Below are 21,112 nucleotides of genomic sequence, written 5' to 3'. Positions count from 1 at the left end.
CAAAGTCCTGAGCATAATGCCTGGCCATGACTGGGACTTAACAGATGTTAGCATTTATTATTAGTATCTGTCAATCTTGAAATGTTCTCTTCCCTTGGCTTTCGTGACATTCCGTACTGTCCTGGTTTTCTCTTACCTCTCTGGTAGTACCTGTTTGCTTATCCTTCTTTGTCCAGCTCTGAGATGATACCATTCCTTCAGGCGTGCTGTTTTCTCCCTAGGCAGTCTTACACACACTCATGGCTTCCATTGTCCTCCACACACTGATGACCCTAAAATCAGTGTCTCCAGCCTAAACCTTTCCACTGAACTCTAGACCCATATATTGTACTATCAACCTGGCTTGTCCATTTGAATGTCTTCCAGGCACTTCAGACTCTCTTCTCTAGACTTTGCTGGACTTTCACTCTCTCCCCCCTGAAACTGGCTCCTCTTCTATTGAAACATGTGTGTCATTGAGAGGCACCACCATCCACCCGGTGCCTAAGCCAGAAACCTAGGAGTCCTTGATACCTCTTCTCTCTCATCCTGCATATCCAAGCCTATCAGTTTTATCTCTGAATTATGTTTTGGTAGGTTTACTTCTTTCCATTTCTCCCACCTCCACCCTGTTCCAAGCTACCATAATCTCACCTGGATGTCTGTAATAGCCTCATCTCCCACAGTCACTCTGCACCCCCCAATCTATTATCTGTAGAACAGTTGGAAGGAGTGATTTTTTTGTTTGTTTTGTTTTAGATAGAGTCTTACTCTGTTCCCCAGGTTGGAGTGCAATGGCACAATTTCGGCTCACTGCAACTTCTGCCTCCCAGGTTCAAGCAATTCTCCTGCCTCAGCCTCCCAAGTAGCTGGGATTACAGGCACCTGCCACCTTAACTGGGCCGGCACGGTAGCTCACACCTATCATCCCAGCACTTTGGGAGACTGAGGCAGGCAGATCATAAGGTCAAGAGATCAAGACCATCCTGGCCAACATGGTAAAACCCCGTCTCTACTAAAAATACAAAAATTAACTGGGCATGGTGGAGTGTGCCTGTAATCCCAGCTACTTGGCAGGCTGAGGCAGGAGAATCACTTGAACCTGGGAGGCAGAGGTTGCAGTGAGCCTAGATCACACCACTGCACTCCAGCCTTGTGACAGAGGGTTCCATCTCAAAAAAAAAGAAAAAAATCCTTAATTTGGCCTACAGTAGAGCCCTCCATAATCTGGCCTCTCTCCACATCTCCACAACCTCCTGCTCCCTGCATTTCAGCCTCTCTTCTCTTCTGACAAGGGCTTTGTTCATTTTTCTCCCTCTGCCTGGAATGCCCCCTTACTCTCTTTTCACTTAACTCTTGCTTATCATTTAGATCTTTACTTGGATGGCTCAGAGAAATACAGAAGTAATTCCTCACCCTGAAAAATAGGTTAGGTACCTGTTTTATGTTTTCATAGACCTTTCCTTTGAGGCTTTTTTAAAAAAATAGTTTTAATCTCACATTTATTCATGTGATCATCTCCTTAATGATATCTTAAGACCTCTAATAGAACAATTTGATCATGGACTATGGGGTTTTTGCCCCTCATTGTGTCATCACTGAGCATATTGTTGGCATAGAAGGGATATTTGTTGAATGAATTGCTAGAGGTGGCCGAGAGATATGATGTAAGTCAGGCTTTTCCCTGCCCTTCCCCTTCCCCTTCCCCACATCCTTCCTATAGCAGCCACCGTGGCTGTAGTTACTGTAAATGGCAAGAAGGAATCAGTTCCGGACATTGGGTTGTTTTAGAAAATTGCCTGCAAATGTCAGGGTGATAAGTTAAAGCTTTATCTTTTGCCCTCAGAGGAGCTATCCCATAGTGAGTAGAAGCCAGAGAAGCTGACCCCAGGAGTCCCTCTTTCCTGCAGTAGGTCTTGAGCTGCACTTCTCTGTAGCTACAATCCAGGCAGGAACAAGCCCTAGATACCTCCGGAGAGTGGGGCAAGAGAGGAAGAATGAGTTCAGCTACTCTAGCTACCAAACTGATTATGAATTGCCCTGAAATCTGAAAAATTTCAATTCCAATCATAAGTTTGTTTTGTTTCATTTTGTTTTCTTAAATTTTATATTTGAAAGATGGCATTAACCAAAGATATACATTCAGTATAGAGTGGAAAAAATGGAATACTTGCATAGTATCTTTTACTTATAGGTGATTTGTGATGGGGAATGGGGTGGATAGGTTGGCAGTTTCCTGGAGAACTTGGTAGCTAGAGTAGCTGAACTCAGTCTTCAGCCTGGGAGACAGAGCGAGACTCTGTCTCAATAAATAAATGAACGTAATATAAAATAAAACAAAATAAAAAATTATGGAGGCCGGCAGGCGCAGTGGCTCACGCCTGTAATCCCAGCACTTTGGGAGGCTGAGGCAGGCGGATCATGAGGTCAGAAGATCGACACCATCCTGGCTAACACAGTGAAACCCCGTCTCTACTAAAAATACAAAAAAAATTAGCCGGGCATGGTGGCGGGTGCCTGTAGTCCCAGCTACTAGGGAGGCTGAGGCAGGAGAATGGCGTGAACCCGGGAGGCGGAGCTTGTAGTGAGCTGAGATCACGCCACTGCGCTCCAGCCTGGGAGACAGAGTGAGACTCCATCTCAAAAATATATATATATGGAGGCTGGGCGCGGTGGCTCCCACCAGCACTTTGGGAGGCCGAGGTGGGTGGATCACCTGATGTCAGGAGTTTGAGACCAGCCTGGCCAACATGGTGAAAGCCTGTCTCTACTAAAATTACAAAAATTAGCCAGGCACGGTGGCAGGCATTTGTAATCCCAGCTACTTGGGAGACTAAGGCAGGAGAATAGCTTGAACCTGGGAGGTGGAGGCTGCAGTGTGCTGAGATCGCGCCACTGCACTCCAGTAGAGCGAGATTCCGTCTCAAAAAAAAAAGAAAGAAACAAGGAAGGAATGAGGGAGGGAGGGAGGGGGGAAGGGAGGGAGGAAGGAAGGAAGAAAAGAAGGAAGGAAGGAAGGAAATAAATGGAGATACAAAGTTACTACCTACCTCCTTACAACCTACCCTGACAGTATTACTGTGAATAAAAGTGTGTGTAGCACTGGGAACACAATTCACAGAGCACTCATGAATATTTGCTCTTTGTTATTAGTTACTAGAGAGACAGATGTCTGCCAGGGCTGAATAATATGTGAATTGGTGATTGTTGCACATATCTAAAGAAGTAGTTATTTTTTCAATTAAAACTTAGTTTGAAAACCAATATAAGGCCGAGTGCAGTGGCTCACATCTGTAATCCCAGCACTTTGGGAGGCCAAGGTGGGCAGATCATTTGAGGTCAGGAGACTAGCCTGGCCAACATGGTGAAACCTTGTCTCTACTAAAAAAAAAAAAAAAAAAAGTACAAAAATTAGCCGGGCGTGGTGGCAGGTGCCTGTAATCCTAGCTACTTGGGAGGCTGAGGCAGGAGAATCGCTTGAACCCAGGAGGCGGAGGTTGTAGTGAACCAAGTTTGCGCCACTGCACTCCAGCCTGGGCAACAGAGTGAGACTCTGTCTCCAAAAAAAAAAAAAACACCAATATAATAAATAAGTGGCCAGCAGTGAAATGGAAAGTGAAAAGTTAGTGAAGCAAAACTAGTACTGTATTCAGATAAAGATGCTGAATCTAGATTTGGTCACCAGAATAGGGTCCTTTGTGGCAAGCAGGGTTAGTTTGGCTGACTCACCACTGCCGGGATGAAATTTCTCTCAGTGGCTGCTCATTTCCCTTTATTTTAAGTCCATGCTCACCGAATAACCTTCTGATGCCTAATTCAGCTTCCTGGGATTCTTAATAACAGGAAGGGTCTGGAAGTAGTACCTGTATAGCGGATATGGGTGTTCTGATTTTAATAGTCAATTCATAAGTGTATACAGAGAGGTTGATAAATGGTTAGGTCAGAACCATCGCAGAATGTCTACACCTCTCTGGACATTAGGAAGGTCAAAAACCTGAAAGGCCAAAAGCTAGGCCTAGATTAGGGTCATTCACCAAGATAACATCAGCCTTGAAGAGTTCTCTGCGTGGTCGACCAGCCGACCAGCCGACACACCCCCTTCCTCATTGCTTCTTTTTTTTTTTTTCTTTTTTGAGACAGAGTCTCTCTGTCACCCAGGCTGGAGTGCAGTGGCCGGATCTCAGCTCACTGCAAGCTCCGCCTCCCGGGTTTACGCCATTCTCCTGCCTCAGCCTCCCGAGTAGCTGGGACTACAGGCGCCCGCCACCTCGCCCGGCTAGTTTTTTTTGTATTTTTTAGTAGAGACGGGGTTTCACCGTGTTAGCCAGGATGGTCTCGATCTCCTGACCTCGTGATCTGCCCATCTCCGCCTCCCAAAGTGCTGGGATTACAGGCTTGAGCCACCCCGCCCGGCCCTCATTGCTTCTTTAAGCATTGACCTATAATGGGTATGGAATTTTTTGCTCACCTACCTCCTTCCTTTTACAGAGGAAGAAATTGAAACCCAGAGAGATTTAATGGCTTGCCTAAGACCACACAGCAGATTTTCTGTTAACCAGGGCGATTTTTCAGGTCTTCCCTGCCAGACAAGGGCTTTTTTCCTTGAATTGCCTAGAGATTTGTTGAGATATCCAAAGCATTTTTCCCAATGCAGCCTGGAGAAGGATGTCCATGTTAACACAGCATTTGATACTCAATGTTAGACATTCAGTTTTCTAATTAGTATCATGGAGCAACAGTGAATGATTATCTATAAGGGGTTGCAATTCTATACTTATCTGCTTACAGCCCATATAGACAAATCTCAGATGTTAAAATGACAACGGCAGTAGAGATGTGGCCCTAGGACAAAGGCATGCTCTGCTGTTAGTGAACACTAGTTGGCCAGCAAATTTCACGTGGGCATATACACGGCCAGCTGTAGACTTTAGGCATTTATACCCAATCAAAGAGCCAAACTGGCAACTAAAGATCAGAGTTTTCTTTGGCGTTTCAGGCTTTGTGTTCTGTTAGGAATCACTGCTTGCTTAAATACCTCTGATAGCTCTTCACTCCCTGTAGGCAACTCTTTAGCCTAGCAGACTTGGTCTTTAGTGCTCTGCCCCTACTCTCTTCCACCATCCCGGCCTTTGCTCTAATTGCTGCCCACAGGTGCCCTGCACAAGAGCTTACAGACGACCTGCTCAGCAGTATGTGAGCGTACCACACTCTTTATACCTCAGCGCATTTGCACATATTTTTCCTTCAGGCCAGAATGCCTCTTATCTGCCTGGCAATCAGCCTATTAGAGACTGCCAATACCATCCCGTCTTCTGTGGAGGAGTCCCCGCCAAATCCACCCATACCTCTCCCACCAATCAGAGACTTTTTCTCTCTTTGTTATTCTCTTCATACCTCAGTTATATCCATGTCAATATTTGTTTACACATCTAGCATCACTCTTAGAGTATGAAATTCTCCAAGTGCGGAGCCGTATCTAGTTTGTCTTTGTATCCCAGAGTTTAGCAAAGTGCCTAGAATGTAGTGGGCACTCAGAGTGTTTGCTGGGTGAGTGATGTTATTTGTTGAACGACTCTTTGGACACTTGAATAAAGCCCATCCAGTATGCACCATTACCATCTCTTTGCTCTACAATATTCTTTTAGGCAAGAGCTTATCTTTTGAGGTGATAAGATAAGCTCAAACTTATATAGACTAAGACCTCAGTCTGTAAATGTCATCCCTAAGTCTTAAGCCATCAAAACCAGGGCCTCAAGGAATGGCATGCCTTCTGCAACTGTAGCAACCTGCTGTGCTTATTTTGCCTTGTTTTTCATTTTCCCCCCAAAGGCTAGAGTCCCTTCTCCCATGGGCAGTGCTGGAAGGGTGCTAACAAATTCTTTCTCCATCCTCCTTACGATTACAAAAAAAACCCTCAGTACCTCATGCCAGACTTGAGTTAAGGTTGTTTTCTTCTGTGTGTCAGCTGTATTCTGGTCATGACTTCCCGATGATGCCCTATAGAGATTTTGCTGAGATCAGAGGGTGCTCCACTCTCATCAGTAGCACTAACTTTTGCAGAAGCACCATTTCTGAAGTTGGCTAATGTCATCCCTCATGTTTGTTTGTTTGAAATTTGTTTTAGCTCCAGAGATAGCGCTTTCATGGAATGACGCTATCTTCTAGAATCACCTTTTTTTTTTTGAGATGGAGTCTCGCTATGTCGCCAGATTGGAGTGCAGTGACGCAAACTGCAATCTCCACCTCCTGGGTTCAAGTGATTCCCCTGCCTCAGCCTCCCGAGGAGCTGTGACTACAGGCACGCACCCCAACTCCTGGCTAATTTTATGTGTTTTAGTAGAGACAGGGTTTCACCGTGTTGGCCAGGATGGTCTCAATCTCCTGACCTCATGATCTGCCCGCCTCAGCCCCTCAAAGTGCTGGGATTACAGGTGTGAGCCACCGCGCCTGACCTAGAATCACCTTTTTATACCATAACATGAGCACTGCTGCCGTGTCACTGAGGAAAGAGAGAGGCAGCTACTGTGGGGTTACAGATGGGTAAGAGTGGCACCAGGAGGGTGAAAGTCTCTGCTGAGCCAAGGCTTAACAAAATGTCAATCATCAAACATTTATTTATTAAGCTACGTTCAGGATAAGAAGATGAACAAGCTATCTGTAAATTCATTTTCTCGTTTGTAACAAGATAACGATAGTGATCTATCCTGCCTGCCTCTGAGGGTTATTATGAGAGTAAAATGAAATCAAGTGGAAAAGCACTTAGGAAAAAGAAAAGTATTGGTTTTCAATTGTTAGTGTGGATCAGAACCACTGGGACTTGTTTAAAATGCAGATTCTTAGCCCCAATCTCAGCAATTCTGATTCTGTATACCTGAAGTGGGGCCCAGGAATCTTCATTTTCAACAGACTGACCAGAGGGTCCAATGCTGCTATTCCTTTAGTTACACTTTCAGAAATATTACTGTAAATCACATGGCAAGAATAAAATAGTTATTTGAGGCAGTTTTAGTATGTTGGACCTGGAGTCCAAAGACTTGGGTCAAACTCCAGCTTTGTCAGTTCCTAGATCTGTGACCTTAAACAGCAACCTTCTCTGTGAACCTTAGTTCCCTCAGGAACGTCTCTGGTCACCTTCTGCCCTACTCCATTGATGACTCACCACATAAGGCTCCCTGGGAGTTCCCCAAACCTCTGCTCTCTTAACTCCTTCTGTAGCCTCCTACATCTCCTTCAGGTGCTGTCTTCTCCTTTTTCCAGGCCCTGCTCTGACAGAGCATTCATTCTCTTCTGGGAAGGGTTCCTTCAATGTGTCCTCAAGCACATCACACCCAGGAAGGACCCTGTGGCCATATCTGTCTATCACCAGATCAAACTACGTGAAGGCAGGCACTAGGTACTCTCAGTGCCCAGCATAGGCCTGACCCATACCAGGTGTCCACAGATGCCTAGTAAGGTAACCTATAATTCAGGACCCCCATGATGAGCAACTACAGCACTAGAACAGTGATAATAACTAATGTTCATAAAGCATCTTCAGTTTACAAAGGCCTTTTATACTCATCATCTAGTTTAGTTCCTGCAACAACCTCTTGAGGAATACAGCACAAGCAGGGCAAGGGAAGCCCAGAGATGTTAAATAATTTATCCAAGTTTATGCTGCTGGGGAGGGCAGCACTGAAATTAAAAGAAAATTTTTCTGAGCTCAAATCCCATGCCCTTTCCTTATGAGCTCTAGCAGGGTATTCAGGAATCCTGCCTGTACAGTTCAGAGCCTCAAATTGCTGGGTATGTTGAGTTCTTGTATGTGATTTTTCTAGATTTCCTGCCCACATTCTTACTGTCTGGATATCAGGAAAGAGTTTATCAAATGCCTGTGGAAATCCAAGAGAAGGTCTCATGATGAGTAACCCAGTGAAAACATGAAGTCAAGTCTAACTAGTCACTACCGTTTCACTACTGCTGACTCCTAATGATCAGCTCCTTTTTTAAGTTCTTACTGTCCACTTACTCCATCATCTGCCTAGAATTTTGTGAAGGAATCAAAGCAAAAGGATCATAAGGTTACTTTTTCCAGTATCTTTTTCCTCCTTTTTGAAAACTGGGCCAGTTAGCTATCTCCGTTTTTATTTCATGAATACATCCCCAGCACCTGGTATATAGTAGATATGGAACTTTATACTTTGGAAATATTGCCCCCATTCTCCATAGTTTCTCCAAAGTTACTAAGAATGGTTCCATCACTGTGCCAACATATTTTCTTTTTTCAATATATTGGGAAATAATTCTCCCAGTCTGAAAATCTGAACACATTTCATGTGACTTGGTATCCTCATATGTCTTGGGCTTCCAATTCTCCGTTCCTGGTTTCAAGTTCATGAACTATAAAGCAAGGGATTAGACTAAATCTCTAAAGTTCTATCCAGATGGCAAATTCTTTTCTCTTTCCGTGATACCTAAGATGCCAAATACTGTCTTTTACCTGGTGTTTGTGAACATGACATCACATTACAGGAGAAGCAGATAAAACACTGACTGAGTTCCATGAGCCGGATACTGAAGTGGGCTTGTTCACATATGTTCTCATTTAATGCTCATAACCCTGTGAAGCTGGGAATTGCTGTGACGTTTTATTTATTTATTTATTGAGACAGAGTCTTGCTCTGTCACCTAGGCTGGAGTGCAAATGACATGATCTTGGCTCACCGCAGTGTCTGCCTCCTGTGTTCAAGCAATTCTCTTGCCTCAGCCTCCCCAGTAGCTGGCATTACAGGCACATACCACCACACCCAGCTAATTTTGTGTTTTTAGTAGAGACAGGGTTTCTCCATGTTGGCCAGGTTGGTCACGAACACTTGACCTTAGGTGATCCGCCCGACTCTGCCTCCCAAAGTGCTGGGATTACAAGCATGAGCCACCGCGCTCGCCCGGGACCCTTGTTTTAGAAGGATGACTGCTACTATAATGTAGAAAGTGATTTGGAAGAGGGGAGGAGGGGGGCAGGAAAGATGGTTAGTATATGGGGGTGGTAATGCTTACCTTTCAGGATTTGGAGGTTTCAGAGTCCTCAAAAATTATCTTCCTTGATTGGAGTCCTCCCAGCCAATAGAGGGCTTCACACAAACACAGTTCCTTGGGTTTTGAATTATTTGGCAAGAGTTTTCTTCCGACAAGAGGCTGGGGTGATTCATTCACTTACCACACCTTGCCTGAACATTCACTTGGGGCTGCCGGTTTTGAAGGCTATTGTTCTCCAGCCTGTCACAGACTCCTTGAAGACCTGCGCCTCAGCTGGTTCTAAGGAGTCAGTTTGTTCGGCTCCCTGCCAGGTTTCCAACTTATGAAATGTGCTGGAGATTAACACCTCTCCTGCTATTTTATCCTTACTATAACTGCCAGTCAAAGGATTCCTGCAGTTGCCTCTGGCAGCCATAACTGCTGAATCTTCTGCCAGCTGCTCTGAGGACCTAGAAGAGCAGTTTTCTATCCAGGACCAGTTTCCAAGGGTGGGAGGGTAAAATATATCCTCCAATGTGACATTTCATCTCCCAATGCTGGGTAGCTTGGGCCCTTTGAAGTTGGCTCTGAGGAACCACACGCTTGCGTCTGAGCAGCCAGCAGCTTATCACATCTGGTGATCAATCCTTCAAAGGTTCCTCCTGAAGTCTGGATTTATGGAGGTCAAATGGATTCCACCTGGGAGGGGCTTCTGCTTCAACTCAGGACATGGGGAGAAGGCTGTTCCTCTTCCAGGGGAAGGCAGTTTTCATGGCATTGAGATGTCCTCTCCCTTATTCCTCACCCACCCACCAAGTCCTTTGTAAGAGGAGTAGGGGGAGAGGAGAACGCCTGCAGCCTCCTGCTCACATTCCTAGACACCGACTCACTGAGCCCGCCGCCGCCGCTGGAACAGCAGAGCTGTGTGAAATGTCAAGAGGAGTTATGCTCATGGGCTCCCTGGCCTCGGTCTCTTTGTGGCTTGCATATTCTTCCATCAGTGCTGTGTTCATCACATGGAAATCAGAGGGTACAATTAAAAGATAATTTGCTAGTTCCAGACTTAATTTGGGGCCCCCTTCTTGCCTGATTGAATTACAGGGGAACATAATAGAGTTTTGGTGAGAAATAGTTGATTCTGTGGCTGGGAGAAAGATTGCTCCCAGCTCTCCAGCTGGGCAGCCCTTTCAGTATCCTGTATGTTGTTTCCCCACTTCCAGCCCACCTCAACTCCTCTGTGGCTCTTGTGTGGCCCCTAGGCCAGGATCCTGACCTCCTGCTCAAGAGTTTAAACTCAACTTGAGACCCAAGGAAAACAGAGAGCCCTCTGCAACCTCACAGGGGTGAAAAATGTTGATCCTGGGAGCTATTTAGAGACCTAACCCAGACCCAGACAGAGACAGTGACTTGCTAAAGGCCACATAGCTAGCCCACAGTAGTTGTAACAATAGTCTTAATGATATTAATGGGTAACATTTATCAACCTTTAATGTGTTCCAGACTTTGTGCCAAGGGCTTACATACAGTGCATTGTCGCATTCAAACCCAGACAGTCTGGCTCTGGGCCCAGGCTGAGCTTCGATATAGCACGGTAGAGTGTAGTCTATAATGTCTAGTCTGGGTTCAAATCCTGGCTTCACTTCTCACATTTACAGCTGAGTGACCTCAGGCAAGTGATTTAACCTCCCTGTACCTCAGTTGCTTTATCTGTAAACAGAGAAATCACAGAACTGTGGAATAGTGTGGGTTAAAATTCATTCATACAAGTAGTGCTGCAAGCAATGCTTAATGCAGGGTGAGCACCTGTTCAGTCCTTACTTCTTCTGGCTGCCTCTGGGGCTAGAGTGTGGTGTCTTTGTGGTGGTAGATAGATATGGCTGAGCTCTGCACAAACACCAAGAGCTGTTCTTCACTATTAGAGGTAGTAAATAGAGTAGTTGAGCTCTGTAGCTCTAGAACAGAGGCCGGCAAGCTATGGCCCATTGCCTATTTTAATATGGCCTGTGATTGATTGTTTTTTTTTTTTCTTTTTGAGATGGAGTTTCGCTCTTGTTGCCCAGGCTGGAATGCAATGGCACGAACTCAGCTCACCGCAACCTCCGCCTCCTGGGTTCAAGCGATTCTCCTGCCTCAGCCTCTCGAGTAGCTGGGATTACAGGCATGTGCCACCATGCCCAGCTAATTTTTGTATTTTTAGTAGAGACACGGTTTCTCCATGTTGGTTAGGCTGGTCTCGAACTCCCTACCTCAGGTGATCTACCTGCCTTGGCCTCCCAAATTGCTGGGATTACAGGTGTGAGCCACCATGCCCGGCCTGATTGATTGATTTTTCTGGTAGAGATAGGGTCTTGGTTTGTTACCCAGGCTGGTCTCAAACTTCTGGCTTCAAGCAGTCTGCCCTCCTTGGCCTCTCGACTGCTGGGATTATAGGCATGAGCCACTATGCCTGGCCTATATGACCTGTGATTTTTTTTTTTTTTTTTTTTTTTTGAGACGGAGTCTCGCTCTGTCGCCCAGGCTGGAGTGCAATGGCGCAATCTCGGCTCACTGCAAGCTCCGCTTCCCGGGTTCACGCCATTCTCCGGCCTCAGCCTCCCGAGTAGCTGGGACTACAGGTGCCCGCCACTGCGCCCGGCTAATTTTTTTCTATTTTTAGTAGAGACGGGGTTTCACCATGGTCTCGATCTCCTGACCTTGTGATCCGCCCGCCTCGGCCTTCCAAAGTGCTGGGATTACAGGCGTGAGCCACCGCGCCCGGCCTTTTTTTTTTTTTTGAGACGGAGTCTTGCTCTGTCACCCAGGCTGGAGTGCAGTGGCCGGATCTCGGCTCACTGCAAGCTCCGCCTCCCGGGTTTACGCCATTCTCCTGCCTCAGCCTCCCGAGTAGCTGGGACTACAGGCGCCCGCCACCTCGCCCGGCTATTTTTTTTTTTGTATTTTTTTTTTAGTAGAGACGGGGTTTCACCGTGTTAGCCGGGATCGTCTCTCGATCTCCTGACCTCGTGATCCGCCCGTCTCGGCCTCCCAAAGTGCTGGGATTACAGGCTTGAGCCACCGCGCCCGGCCATGACCTGTGATTTTTAATGGTTAGGGGGAAAAAAGCACAAGAATGTTTTGTAACATGTGGAAATTACGTGAAACTCAAATACCAGTGTCCCAGCCTGGGCAACAAAGTGAGACCCTATCTCTACAAAAAAAAAAAAAATTAGCCAGGGCCAGGCACAGTGGCTCACGCCTATAATCCCAGCACTTTGGGAGGCCAAGGCAGGTGGATCACCTGAGGTCAGGAGTTCAAGACTAGCCTGACCAATATGGTGAAACCCCGTCTCTATTAAAAATACAAAAATTAGCCGAGCATGGTGGCATGTGCCTGTAGTCCCAGCTACTTGGGAGGCTGAGACAAGAGAATTGCTTGAACCTGGGAGGTGGAGGTTGCAGTGAGCCAAGATCATGACACTGTACTCCAGCCTGGGCAACAGAGCGAGACTCTGTCACCAAAAAAAAAAAAATAGCCAGGTATGGTGGCCTGCACCTGTGGTCCCAGATGCATGGGAGGCTTAGGCAGGAGGATCACTTGAGCCCAGGTGGTTGAGGCTATAGTGAACCATGTTTGTACCACTGCACTTTAGCCAGGACAACAGCGTGAGACTGAATCTCAAAAAAAAATCTTTCCATAAGTAAATATCTATTGGAACACAACCATGTCCCTTAGTTTATGTTTTATATATGGCTGCTTTTGCTCTGTAATGACACAATTGAGTAGTCACAACAGAATCTGTATGGCCTGCAGAGCCTAAGATATTTGTTCTCTGGCTCTTTACAGGAAAAGTGCCTTGACCTGTGCTCTAGAGCCATACATATGTACCAGGTTTGAAACCCAGCCTTGCAGCTGGGCGTGATGGCATGCATCTGTCGTCCCAGCTACTCTGGAGGCTGAGGTGAGAGGATCACTTGAGTCCAGAAGGTCAAGGTTGAGATTGTAGTGAGCCATGATGGCACCACTACACTCCAGCCTGAGTGACAGAGAGAGACCCTGACTCAAAAAAAAAAAAAAAACCCACCCTCACCACTTACCAGCTATTTGTCTTGAGGATAGTGACATAACCCCTCAGAACCTATTTCCTAATCTGTTGAATGAGGCTGATGACATTTACTCCATGTACTGGCAATTTAAATATGATGGATAATAGATGCTAAGCACTTAACACAGGGCCTAGAACATATTAACTGCTCAATAAATGGTAGCTTATTATCAGTATTCAAACCCATGTGCTCTTATCTCATGCATTGTTGTCCCTGTGCCCCGTTGGTGGAATGGGAAAAGGCTCCTTTGTAACCCCATCTACCATCTTTATCAGACTTTGCTGCCATGGTTCACAGTAAGACATAGAAGCTGCAGGGTGACTTCTGGCCCTTTACAATGGTGAGAGGTGTGTGCCTAGTGAGGGAAAGCTGATGTCACTGCCCCAAATCCAATAGTGAGGTCCTAGTATTCTGATTTTCTCCAGCAGCCTTGCTTTTTCCTTTACAATCCTGCAGGCAGGGAGACAAGGGCTTTCTCCATGGTAAGCTCTGGTTTGGTCATCATCACAACTGGGGCCCTTCAGGCGGGCTCCCATTCCAGATACTTAGGCTTATCAATCCCTTTTGGCACCCCAGGCCGCCTTCTCCCTCACGCCCCATTTTTCAGTTTGAAAAGCATGGTTATCATTGGACAAGTAGAAGAAGTTCTACTGTCCACAGAGGCCAGTGGATGGTGTTCTGTGTGTGAACAGCCAGTGAATAGTGAGTGAATGAGAGTAACCTGGGCTCCATCCTATTTGCAGAGGGCTTTGGAAAAGATTTTTCTCCTTGAAGAGCCAGAATGAAGCCTGGTAGTGGGAGAACTCCAGCTCTAGGGGCCTACTCCAACTCACATGGGCCTACATTTAAATCCCAGGCCTGCCACTGACTCCCTTTTTGACCTTGAGTGAGTTACGTAATCTCTCTGTACCTCACTTTCCTTGTCTGTAGAGTGGGAATAATTCCTGTCTCAGAGAAATAAGAGTACATATAGTGTTTACCACATGGAGACACGTCAGGTGTAGGTTAATACCCTGGGACTCGTTTCCTTATTTGCAACACAGCCCTGCCCTGGAGTGGAAGTGTCACCTCCCATTGGTCAGCTCTTGAGGCTGTCCCCAGGCGAGGCAGAGGGAGGGAATGAATGGGAGCCCTAGTGCCAGGACAGAACAGATGTCAGCTCGGAGCTAGGATGGCTCTCTGGACCTGCCTCTCCTACCAGAGGTCCCTCTGTCTGGTGTAGCTCTTCCTGGACCTGGCATCCTCTGCTTTTTTTTTTTTTTTTCCACCTCCAAGCAGAATTACTGTCCTGTAGGCAGCTCCTCTGCTTGAGGACATCTGGGGCCAGATATGTTCACCCTGTATCCTGCCTTGCCCTTCCCTGAGCTCAGGATGGACGCTCAGTCGGTCCCAGTTATTGTCTGCAGCGCCTGCCTGCAGCCTCGATCCAGCCCAGCTCCACCCCTTGCCTGCAAGGTCTGTTTCCTAACAGCTGCTCCAACCACACACCTCGGTTCTGCGGGAGCTCCTCCTCTTCCTCCCTCCCTCCCTCATTCAGGGGTGGGACTGAAGAAGAAGGCTAACTTGACAGCAGCGCTTCTTTCTTAGCTAGTCACCGGCCCTTGCTCAAGAATGCCAGTGTGTATGTAGCCTCCTCAAAGAGGTCGTTTTCTCCGAGTCCAGAGGGGCCGCCTGAGCTTCTAAGAACTAGGGAGGAGCCATCCCAGCCATGAGCCCCTGTGGGAATCTGCTGGGGGGCAAGTGGCCTGGAGTCCTCAGGCTCCTCCAGCTGCTCCGGAGGGAGAGGTGAACTCAGGGCAGCCTGCCTGCAGCCAGAGGTGTTGGGAGCCCTGGGCCTGTCATGGTGGCCATCTACAGCCGGCCCGAGGCACTCATAGACGGATTTGCAGCTGAGCCTGTTTATCTGGTGTGGGAAGAAGATGGGGAGTTACTTGTCAGTCCCGGCTTACTTCACCTCCAGAGACCCATTTCGGTGAGTTGGTCTCCGAGTTCCCCTCTCTCTCTCTCCTGGCCCCTGGTCCTGAGAAGAGGGTGGTCTCCCAAAATCTCCTTCTCACTTAGTCCTTTACCATCAGTTCTGCCAGGCAGAAGCCAGGAGAGGTTATACCCAAGCAGAATCGGCCTTGTGAGGTACCCCCATTATGTCCTGGAAGTGGTGAGGGGAGGGATATACCCAGAAGGAACTTCTTAGGGAGCTCCAGCTCCTCTTCCATCCCAGGCAAACCTGAAAGAGCCTCCAAAAGATGCCACTGACCTGCCCCTTCTAGGTGTTACTGCTTCCAGGGGGAATAGCACAGATAGAGTGCTGTTTCTAGCTCTCACATGTCTTACCTGCGGGCCATGCTGCCTGCCCAGAAATTTGTCCCAACAAGCAGGATGGGCAGGTTTTGCCAAACTGTGGAAACTGGCAAGTCCTGGGTGTGGGTAGCCTGGTACACAATAGGTACCTTATAAACATTTGTTCTCTTAACGGCAGGCACATTAGCCTCTGACCTTGAGGGGCTTCTGAGCTCCCAGGTGAATGTAGTTGCTGGGGAAAGACCTGGGCCAGTGCTTCTGAGACTGGAGCAATGGACTTTGGAGTGTTCCTGAGCTGCTGGGCCAGCCCCCACACCTCCTCAGTCCCTAGGCCTGAGTACCTCCACGAGCCTCTCTCTGGGGCTTCTCAAAGGGAGATGTGGAAACTCTACCTCCAACCTGGCTTTCTTTGCTCATTGCCCCACTCCACCTCCCATAGAAACTCCCCAGGGGGTTTCTGGCCCTCTAGGTCCCTTCTGAATGGAGCCATTCCAGACTAGGGTGGGGCTTGTTTTCATTCTTTGGGAGCAGCCTGTTGTTCCAAAAAGGCTGCCTCCCCCTCACCAGTGGTCCTTGTCGACTTTTCCCTTCTGGCTTCCCTAAACTAGGTCCAGTGCCCAGATCTTGCTGCCGGGATACTAGTCAGGTGGCCAGGCCCTGGGCAGAAAAGCAGTGTACCATGTGGTTTCGTGGAATGACTGGACCCTGGTAGAGTGGTGGGAGGTGTCTGGACTGGGGGAAGGGGGAAGGGAACTGGTCCTCAATGCTGACTCTACCAAGCGCCCTGCTGGACACTTTATCCTTTAATCTCTCAACAGCCTAAAGAGATTATATATCCCCATTTTACAGATGAGGCAACCAGTTTCAACAAAGTTAACATATGGAGCCTCACTGGGCAGCTTTTTCTGTCTTCCTGACTTTCTCTCATTCTTCGGGGGCTGCAGGTTTGTTTTCTTCTCCTAGTGGAGAGGAAATTATCAGGTTTGTTTTCCTTTCCTAGCAGAGAGTAGAAAAAGGGATAGTTTGCCTGACTTGTTGAAGGTATGGCTGATATTGTTTTCTAAAGAGCCAATGGAAATTGATCTTGACTTTAGGAGAAAGCTTTTACCATGCAGAATTAAGATGCCAAGTGTTGAAGTAGTCACATTTCAGGTCCTCATTAATTTCTCTTACTTTTAATCCTGGGAAGGCTGCTTAGGGGAAGGGTTGTTCCTTTAGGAGCCAGAAACTATACCCCTTTTACCCTTGGAGAGGCAGGGAACCCAGGGAGGACACAACTTCTCAGGAGGTGGAACTAGAGCAGATAATGAACTCTCCACCTGAACTTTTAAGGGCCAGGCCACCAATGCCACCCAAGTCCACCTGCCCTTTGTCTTGTTCTGCCCCAGCCTTTCTGGAGAACCTGATCACCTTGCCCCCACCCCCCAAGCTCCATTTGCCCAGCTAGAGTCTGGGGGGTTCTGACTGACTTTCTGTAGACACTCTCCCCTCCCCCATATAAGAGGCCACTTTCCTGAAGTCACTTCTGAAGAGATAGGTGGCACACAGGGCTCTTTCCCCCCAGGGAGGGACCACCCAGACCCTCTGCTCTCCCAGGTGTCAATCCATTGCCACATCACTACCTGGTGAGAAAACTGTTTCTGCCATTAGCCCCTCCGTCTTTTATTATAGGGTATCTTCAAGGGCTCCTCTTTGGGCCTCAGTTTCGTCCCTGGCAGAAAGTAGAAGCCAGACTTCTTGGGCTCCTGAACAGGGTCCTTGCTGGATTCTGTGAAACAAATTAAGTCCTTGATCCTTGGCCTCTGGGGGAGTACAAAATCTATAGGAGTTGTGGGGCTGTGGTTGCAAGGAAAGTGACGCAACCAGATTCCACGGGGACATGATCAGGCGTGACATGTGAAGGAGAAAGAGGGAGCAAGGGAATGAAGAATACAACTTCTGTGTCCCATACACCTCTGCCTGATAGGCCAAACATACTCAGTGGAGAATGCACTGTCTTTCCTACCCACACTAACGTGAGGAGTGAGATGCAATTACCACTGTACTTCCAAGTAAGAAAATACCTCAAATTGGAATTTACAAAAGAGGTAAATTAGGGAGTGGTTTTTGTCGGACATCTTTAAAGCATTTTTCTTTTTATAGAATTGCACTTAATATCCAATACTGATTTAATGAGCTTGGGTTTACACATTATCTCTTGAAGAAAACAAATTAATCTTTGTGTTCCAAAGCAACCCATGTTTAAAGGGAAATAATTATGCATAGCTCTGCCCAGCTTCACAGTAACATTTGGCAGGTGCCTTAGGTCCTCCGGGACTCTTTTTCTCCTTATCTGAAAAATGAAGGACTTAGATCAGGTGAGTGGTTCCCAACTCTGCAACTTCTATGTGGCTCCTCAAAGGCACACAAGCTCTTTTCCATTATTTGCCAAATAATGGAGGCCCTGTCTTTAACTGCAGTACAACTACACAAATTACTTGAAACTACAGTCTTCCTGGTTTTTGGTTGGAACTGAATCAGTGCACTCTAGCAACACTTATTTCTTGCTGTTCATAGGCTTCATTATGTGTTTGGTTAATTTTTTAAAACAATAATAACATACTCCATAATACTTACAGCTTAATTGTCAGACTGTTTCAGTCTACAGGATCTGCAGGAAGGAGGAGTAATAAAGGGATTTTTGACTGAGCTCTTACGGAACAGAGTCTCTCTAGGCCCCTGTCATATCTGCCCTTCTGGGCCCTGGGGAAAAGTTGGCATCCCCAAGTTGTGATGCTCTCCAGGTGCCCTCAGGCTATGGTGGAGGGAGCTTCCTTTTCTCTCCTTCCAGCCCAGTCAATTCAGAGGCTGGGGGCTGAAAGAAGCTTCTCTACAACTGGCTGCTCACCGGGAGGTTAAGGGATGACCATCCAGCCAGGTCTTCATCAGGACATGGGAGGGCTTATGCTTTAACATGTGTAAATCCACTGCAGTAATGACTGGTTCTCTTACCCCATAAGGTTGAGAATTTACCTGTAAACATTTTTGTCTGAAGAATCTGGATGTGAGTGAGGGCTGGGTCTCTGTCTTATCTCACTTGGCTTCTCTCAGCACAGCACCTTGCCTGCTTGTTCTTACACATCGTAGATGCACAGTAACTATTTCCTAATTGTTAGGAATCTATTAAAACCAGTTGATTTCAGCTGGGTGTGGTGGCTCCTTCCTGTAATCCCAGCACTTTGGGAGGCCAAGGCTGGAGGATCACTTGAGTCCAGGAGTTTAAGACCAGCCTGGGCAACATAGGGAGACCCTGTCTCCACAAAAAATAAAAAATTAGCCAGGCATGGTGGTGTGCACCTGTAGTCCCAGCTACTCAGGAGGCTGAGGCAGGAGGATCTCTTGAGCCTGGGGTGTCAGACTATAGTGAGCAATGATTGTGCCACTGCACTCCAGTCTGGGTGACACAGTAAGACTCTTGTCTCTTAAAAAAATGTTGATTTCTAATTGAATAGAGAAATAATTCATTTTAGGACCTTACTTACAGAAATCTGTCTCATTCTGGGCTGAGAAGCAGGTCCATATTGCTAGGCATAGGAGAAAAAGGGGTCTGTCTGCATTTGCCCTTGGCGTTCTCAAATTGGGGAGGGAAATAAATGAATACTTACTGGCTACCTGCTGTGAGCCAGGCATCATGCAGGACATCTGTACATAATTTAATTCTCATAACCCCATAAGATACTACCAGCAGTGTACAAGTGAGGAAACTGAGGCTCAGAGTCATGAAGTAACTGGCCTTAGGTGACACAGATAGTAAATGGCAGAGAAGGAATATGGATCCAGGTCTTGAAAGATAAAATCTCAACTGATTATCTTTTTTAAAAAAACTCATGTGTTCTCTGCTGACTCAAAAGGTCTCTGTGTGGATCTGGGTTGGCCCACTGAACTGACCACCAGGGTTCTGTGCACTTTGTATCTGCCCAAGCCCTTGGAACCCCTCTAATAGTTTTGGAAGATGAGTTTTGGAGGTTGTCCTTAGGCGTACCCTCAGCGTATGTAGGCTTCTAGGTGATCTCCCCTGACCTGAGGATTTCAGCTCAATTCACTCTGGCTCCTCAGGACAGTGGAATGACTGGTTCAGACCTCAGCTTCACCACCTCCCAGCTGGGTACTCTTTTACCTACAGCCAGGGCAGATTTTGACTTTCACTTGAAACTTTCAAAAGCTGAAAGGTAGAAAAACAGCCTTGGCTTTCGGAAGAACGTATGGGGTCCATGGCCTCTAAGAATCTAAGGTGGAACATGTTTGAGTAGCACCTTACAGTTCCAGAGTGTGTTCTGGATTCTTTGCTTAAAAGAACAGAGACTGCTGGGGAATTGAACACTGTGAAGTATATGAAGGAGGAGAATTGTGCCATTTAACATTCAGTACTTGGAGTAAAGGAGAAGCATCATGAAGTGTTAACACTCAAAGGGTCTTGAACTGTCAGGCCTCCAGCCTCCTTATTTTCACAGGTGAGAATCCTGAGGCTCAGCTGTTGAGAGATGTGCTGTCTCAGTCCAGTGACATAGTACAGTGGATGTGGCTTTGTAGCCAAGCACACATAGCTTCACATTCCAGCTTCATCAATTATGTATTGGGCAACTTTGCAGAATTATTTGACTTTAACTCTGCTTTTCAGTCTTCTATAAAATAGGGATAATCCTACTACCTTGTAGGGTTGTCAGGATTAGAGATAATATAAATAAGGTACCTCATATAGGACCTGGATTATGGTTGGCATTCAATAAATAGTAGCTGTTAATTGATAGCTAAGCTAGAACTCTGAACTCTACCATGGCAACTTCTTAAGTGGTCCAAGAACCCAGTTGTGTTCTGTGGCAAAACACATCTTAGGGACCCATACCCAGTCCTATCAGCTGTTCACGTTCCAGTTCTTCAGAGACATCTGTGGCAGTTTTGGCCACGTAGCTGGCTGTGCCCTTTAAAGGCATTTCTTGACACAGATGTGTGGACTGGTGATATTGCTCTCTAGCCAGGTGTTCTTCCCAGCAGGCTGGCCTGGCTGTCTCCTGCATGCCTGCACTTGTTTCTCTCCCTGCTCCCTCTCCTGGGCCTGGCCAGAGCTACTTGCAGCAAACAAAAGCAGGATATTGGCAATGGAAAGGAGGGTGTGTTCTGGTGCTCCCATGCCCTGCGGCGTACATACCATTGCAAGGGCGTAACAAAGCCCAGGCCTGCATTTGGGTGCAAATATGTCTGCACACAGAAGAAAAAAAGGACCTGGTGGCCATGAGCCATGGAACCCTTGTGCTCCCCCACCTGGGCTACTGGTTCTTGCCACTCCTGCCATTTTTGGTTTGGAAACATTTGTTAAAGCTTTGCTCTTCCAGGTCCTTTGCTTGGTGCTGAGTCCAACAAGAGTAAGTGGGATGCTGTTTTTATCCTCAGGGAACTAACAATCTAGTGAAGAAGAAAGCTGGTTGCCCCGGAACTTCTAAGTCAGAAGACGGGAGGCAAGAAGGAAGCCCCTGCTCCTACTGCCAGCCCTCTGTTGGGCACCCCATAGTTCTTCAGAACCACATTTAATCCTTGCTGCAGGCCAGGCACAGTGGCTCACGCCTGTAATCCCAACACTTTGGGAGGCCAAGGCGGGCGGGGGCGGATCACTTGAGGTCAGGAGTTCGAGACCAGCCTCTCCAACACAGGGAAACCCCATCTCTACTAAAAATAGAAAAATTAGCTGGGTGTGGTGGCCTGCGCCAGTAATCCCAGCTACTCA

At 47.1% G+C, this 21,112-nt stretch overlaps 1 protein-coding gene across 8 annotated transcripts in view; it reads left to right on the top strand.

Annotated features, from left to right (window-relative positions):
- The window catches only part of LIMK2 (LIM domain kinase 2), a 69,014-nt gene that overhangs the window by 21,364 nt on the left and 26,538 nt on the right, over positions 1 to 21,112 (top strand). For 3 of the 8 annotated variants that reach the window (XR_012418821.1, XM_074003949.1, XM_005567555.5), the window contains exon 1: positions 14,643 to 15,028. The exons of the other annotated variants lie outside the window; for them this stretch is intronic. Coding sequence is in view for 2 of the 3 variants with exons in the window: in XM_074003949.1 (XP_073860050.1) it covers positions 14,976 to 15,028 (53 nt within the window). In the remaining variant the exon portion in view is untranslated. Of the gene's footprint in view, positions 1 to 14,642; positions 15,029 to 21,112 lie in introns of those variants that run through there. 8 annotated transcript variants of the gene reach the window in all.

This window comes from Macaca fascicularis, chromosome 10 (assembly GCF_037993035.2).
Source record: "Macaca fascicularis isolate 582-1 chromosome 10, T2T-MFA8v1.1".
In the NCBI taxonomy this organism is placed as follows: domain Eukaryota; kingdom Metazoa; phylum Chordata; class Mammalia; order Primates; family Cercopithecidae; genus Macaca; species Macaca fascicularis.
This window is presented reverse-complemented; position numbering and strand designations above follow the sequence as displayed.